The sequence below is a fragment of the Galeopterus variegatus genome, unplaced genomic scaffold, assembly GCF_000696425.1.
Source record: "Galeopterus variegatus unplaced genomic scaffold, G_variegatus-3.0.2 Scaffold1516, whole genome shotgun sequence".
Classification (NCBI taxonomy): Eukaryota; Metazoa; Chordata; class Mammalia; order Dermoptera; family Cynocephalidae; genus Galeopterus; species Galeopterus variegatus.
In genome coordinates, this window is record NW_007727627.1 from 4,878 (window position 1) to 10,479 (window position 5,602).

The 5,602-nt window shown below is 50.4% G+C and overlaps 1 protein-coding gene across 1 annotated transcript in view; it reads left to right on the forward strand.

Annotated features, from left to right (window-relative positions):
• LOC103594257 (Fanconi anemia group C protein-like) overlaps window positions 1–5,602 on the forward strand; it is a 14,508-nt gene that overhangs the window by 3,844 nt on the left and 5,062 nt on the right. Inside the window, exon 3 of the mRNA XM_008577457.1 lies at window positions 1,838–2,012. Within this exon, the coding sequence (XP_008575679.1) occupies window positions 1,838–2,012 (175 nt within the window). The remainder of the gene's footprint in view (window positions 1–1,837; window positions 2,013–5,602) is intronic.

Consider the following 5,602-nt stretch of genomic DNA (forward strand, 5'->3'; position numbering starts at 1 on the left):
GTGTTGCACCCGTACTGGGGACCGGCAACGGGATCGCAACCCTCAGTGTTGCGCCCGCACCACACTCAACCAGTGAGCTAGAACCGGTCTCCACATGGGATCCAAACCCTCGGCGGGAGCGCCACCGCACTCTCAAGCGGCACACTCTCCAGTGCGCCACCGGGCCGGCCCTTACTTGTTCCTCTTGAACTTCCTTTTCCTCTTGAACTGCTCTGCACTCTTGTTGCGGGGCCGACACACCCGACGGTTGATGCTGCTGGGTCCATCGTACGGGCAGGTCTGGGTGCCCGTCACTCGCTCCTGCCTGCATCGGGGAGATCACTCTTGGACGTTAGACAGAAAAAGGCACCAGCAGCCACGCAGGGCTCAGTCACGGCCATGTAATGCCTGCACCCCTGTCCCCCTCCACACTCCCTTTCTGGTTGTCTCTGTTCCAGGACTTAGACCCAAAACCTCACGGGGTCCTACCTTAACTTAGACCTTGGGGTCCGCCTGCAGGGAGGGGTGTCCAGCAGCTTAGGCACTTCTCCGTCGGCCGCAGGGACCACCACACGCACAGTCACTGGTGGGGGACAGGGAGAACGCTGGGCCTGGAGCCCTGACCCAGGCGCCACCAACCTGGGCAGGAGCAGACACACAGGAGCCCCTGCCTTGCCGAGACGTCCTAACCCCGCCACCAGCATGGGCCGAGCATCAGCTCTGGCCTGCTGGATGAGTCCTCTCCCTCTCCTGGGGACAGGCAGGGCAGCTAGGACTGCCACTCCCACCGTCCATCCTTTCCTCTCTGGTAAATCACTTGTTCTCAGGAGAAAGCAATGCCTGGGGAGGCGAGGACAGCACTTAGAGCTCGGGAATTCCACGCACCAGGCAGAGGAAGGTGGAGCCAGGTCCCACTAAGACACTGCAGAGGGTCCGGAGCACTAGTCTCTTCACCTGGTCAGAAGGAAGGTCCCCCTCATCTCAGTCTCGGGCCAGTCCTGCTCCATGTTCTACAGGGGAGATATTAAACTACCGAGACTGTCACTGTGCAGAACTGAAATGTCCTTCCTTGAGCAGAGTACCCTTTAAGCAAGGATCTCAACTCCCGGTTCATGTGGCAAGACGGTAGCTTTGCAAAGCTTTCACTTCCAGCATGGGCGCATGCACAGTGCCAGGAGGGACTACAACCCACAGCTCGTCAAACACTCGCACTTGTCCACACGCCGACCAGACATGTTCCCTTGTGCCTCGTCAGAAAGGGAACAGCCCCTTTCTGCCTGTGTCCCACTTCCCACCCCTTCCTCACCACGGGGGGAGCCGACAGTCTCCCCTGGTCTCCATCTGGACCTGCGGAGCCTCCCCCCTCTGTGGCTGGACATGTTCCCTTGTGCCTCGTCAGAAAGGGAACAGCCCCTTTCTGCCTGTGTCCCACTTCCCACCCCTTCCTCACCACGAGGGGAGCCGACAGTCTCCCCTGGTCTCCATCTGGACCTGCGGAGCCTCCCCCCTCTGTGGCTCTGGAGCCGCCTGGGTTACCGCGTCTGCAGCTCATCCTGTGTCATCCCTGTGGGTTGTGGGCCAGAATCTTCCTCGTCAAAGCACGTGCTTGCTTACGGTACCTGGATGCAAAGACTTAAGTGTCTGGCGTCTTCCGAGCACCCGGGATTTTGAGGCGACCCTTTGCATGTCCTGTGATGGGTTCTGAGTGGCATTCAGACGTTGTGTGCCTCTAGCTTGTATTCCTTGCAGGTTGTCCTTCAGTGGATAAGTACAGCTGAAGCCGGCTGTTGACAAACTTTAAGAACAAAAAGCAGGAGGAGGCGCGGAGCCCACTGCCATGTGCCTTGGCTTCTTCCAGGTGCTGTGGCGGTCACTTTGACAGCTGGTTCTTGGTGGCTCACTTCGGAGGCTGGGCTGACCTGGCAGCTGAGCAGTTGCTGCGGGCGGAGGCAGAGCCCCCTGCCTCCCTGCTGGCGTTCCTGGTGTTCTACTACAGCCCGTGCGATGGGAGCCAGCAGAGGGCACACACCACGGTGGGTGGCAGGCCCTTGCGTGTGCGTGTTCAGGGTGGGGCCTGGGAGCTGGGAGGATCCTGCACACGGTGGCTGTCTAGTGGGTCTGCCCCTCACTGAGTCCCCAACACCTAGGTGCAGAGCACACATGGTCCGTGGCACAGTAATACACAGACGTCCACTGTGTGATGTGGGCTGGGCTGGCAGCCAGAGTCCTCCTGCCTGCGCAGGGTGACTGGAGACAAGACACTACCGTGCCATTCTCTGGGCAGCACAGCCCTTCTTCCTCCAGGTGGCTTGAACTGCTCTCAGTCTGCCCTCACCTACAGATGCCCCTGGCCCCAGGGTCTCCGTCCTCCAGGAAGCCCTGCAGAGGCTGTGGCTCTCCAGCCTGTTCCTCGCGGTCTCTGTAGCAGGCGGGTGGTTTGCTTCCATCTTAACTTACTGCTTTCTTGGACCATGCAGCAGATCCTCACTTTACCAGCTTTGCTTCAGCCTCTCACTAAAGTAACCACGTGATATTAACCACTTTGCTTCTGAAAAAGGACTTGGTCATTTCCTAAATAACAGAGCAGCTAAGTACAGGACTGGGTAACTGTGGCAAAGACAGTTGTTATTTTATGTGGAATATAATAATTACAGAAAGCAATGCTTTGATTAAAGGCACTGATACCTCCCTTGCAAACATTTATTTGCTGGCTTTTAGAACTTCAACTTCCAGTGCCTTTTGCTAATTTTAATAATTAGAGGGAACAGATTTCATTATATATGGAGTGATGCTCCTACTTGGTTTATATTTTCTGTTATTTGAAAAAAAGTAGAGACTAGTACAGATGTTTGTGTATTTTATTTGTTTAAAGGCATGCATGGCAGGGGAAAGGAAGGAAAAGAGTTTGGGATGTTAAAAAGATGAAGTTAAGTGATAACTTATTTTCAATCAAAAATAAAAAATTTTTGAGAAATTATCATCATTTACATATGAATTTGAGGATTGCTATCTGACTGAAAATAATGCCTCTATTTCTTCTCCTTTGAAATATCACATTAAACCAATTAAGGAAAATCCTAGTTTATGTTTTTCATCATCTTATTTTTAACAGTAATTAAGATGTATGAGGTGCTCATGATTTCTAAAGCTGTTACACGTGCATTTCGTGTTTGATTCTCCGTAAGCTGAGTTGGTGGGTATATGTTAAATCCATGTTGCTCATAGGTACTGACAAAGACGGATTCACTTTTGAAGTAGAGAGAAATAAACTGTTCCATGAGGTTTAGTTTTTAGAAGTTTCTGCATTGGCACATCTTTTACTAGTTAACTTTGTCTCTCTCTCTCTCTCTCTCTTCCTATGCATAGCTCTTACTCGGGGGATACTTAGGCATCTTGGATAAAAGTGGATTAATCCATGCAGGGTAGCTGAGTACCTTATGCTCACTTACTTCCCAGCTATTCCAGCGGAGGCAGCCTCTGCCTTGTGATTGAAGCCAGAGCCCCTTCCTCCTTGGAGCCTGACCCAGGGCGCTGGTGTGTGTGACGTCCGGGGAGATGTTAAACTGGCATCCTGGTTCAGCTGATAATGCCACCTCTTGCTCCCTGGGTTTTGTAAGCTTTAATCCCATGATGGTCTGCTGGGTGACTTGAGAAACAAACTGTGAGCTGTGTCAGAAAGCATGATTATCATGAGATTTGATTGAGCTTGACAATATCTCTGCCTTTGCCACACTTAAAAGGTACAGGTGAACGGCGGCTAGCCGCTTAGCCCCGGCCGCTGTGCTGTGGCCACCCGCTTACCTCTGTTGGCCATCCTGGAGGCACAGGAGCTGCTGGACGTGTGCACGTGTGAAGGCCACGCTCCCGGCTGGCTGGCGCTCATTTCCTTTCTCTAACTGTATCGATCGTGATAAAAACAAAAGAGTCTTAAGTTTCTATACGCTTAAGAATTAGGCAAGGGTCATATCCTTTAACTCCACCATTCTACTTCTCGGAATTATCCTAAGGAAACAGATCCATACAAAGATTTATGTAGAAGAATATTCATCACAGCATTGCTTATAACTGCAAAAATTGGAAATGGCCTAAACTTTTAATAGTAATGCTATTGGCTAAATAAATAGTGGTATATCCTAACCACAGCATAGCATTCTGCCATGAAAAATCATGTTTTTGAAGAACAAATTCTATAGATATGGTGAATTGCTTATAGTACACTGTGAAGAGAAAAATGTAAGATACAAAACATTACAGTGAGTGGTGTGTTCTCAATGCATAAAAAAAGACAAGAAGGCTATAGACCTCGTTATTAACAATGAGTCTCTTTGGATGGCAGAATTGTAGATCATTTTAATTTTTTTTCTTTTTCTCTTTTCAAATTTTTCATAGTGAGCATATATACATTTTTATAATGCAGGATGGAAAAATAATACTTTAAAAAGAGAAGAACAGAAAGCTTCTGTCTGTTCCTGAAACACGTAGCAAGCATTTAAAGTTGTGGACGCAGCAGAGGAAGCTGGTGGATGTGGAAGGCATTTGAAGGGAAGGACAGTCTGGGACACACGGGAGGGAAAGACTGAGTCTTAGGGATTAGTGGGCAAGGACAGGACACCAAATGCCTGTCAAGAAGAACATGGCTAGAAAGGCACAGCCTCCCGAGCCCAGACATTTTTGCACACCCATGCAAACAGCAAAACAGTCTTGGGCTCCTGTTGACAGCACGAGGCGGGCAGGCCACGGGGCCAGGAGCAGCCGGGGGAGAGTGCGCCGCCCCACTGGGACACACCCTTCTCTGTGCAAGAGCCCTGGGGTGCAGGTTCTCACGCCCTCATGTCGTGTCAGAAGAGCTCACACAACACGCTAGTGTACTGGAGTTTATGACAGACTTCATTGAACAGGCCTTCGCCTCCAGGGATAAAAACAACCCACAGAAAAATCCATAAAATTGGTCATGCAAGTTCTCAGAATAGGCCTAAGTATTCTTTCAGAAATGATGGAACATAGCTGATCAGGAGTTCCATGCGGCCTTGTGGATCTGTGGCTTTCAGTTTTTGCTTTGTTTTCCACGTCACAACTTGATGTGCCATTCTTGTAGAAGCAGGAGTCTCAGCATGAAATAAATATTTTTTATGCAAAAACAACCCACAGACTTTTAACAACTATATTACGTGGATTCCACAAACTTGTGACCTCTGCTTTTGCTTTAAACATGCATGAATAGGCTGTTCCAGTGTCCAAAACAAAACAAATGGGACGTGCATGTGTGTGTGTGTGCGTGCATGTGTCTGTGTGTGCGTGTGTGTGCATGTGTCTGTGTGTGCATGCGTGCATGTGTCTGTGTGCATGTGCGTGCGTGCATGTGTCTGTGTGTGCATGTGTGTGCGTGCGTGCATGTGTCTGTGTGCGTGTGCATGTGTGTACGTGTGCGTGCGTGCATCTGTGTGCGTGTGCATGTGTGTACGTGTGCGTGCGTGCATCTGTGTGCGTGTGCATGTGTCTGTACGTGTGCATGTGTGCATGTGTCTGTACGTGTGCATGAGTGTGTCTGTGCATGTGCATGCGTGCATGTGTCTGTGCGCGTGTGCATGTGTGTACGTGTGCGTGCGTGCATCTGTGTGCGTGT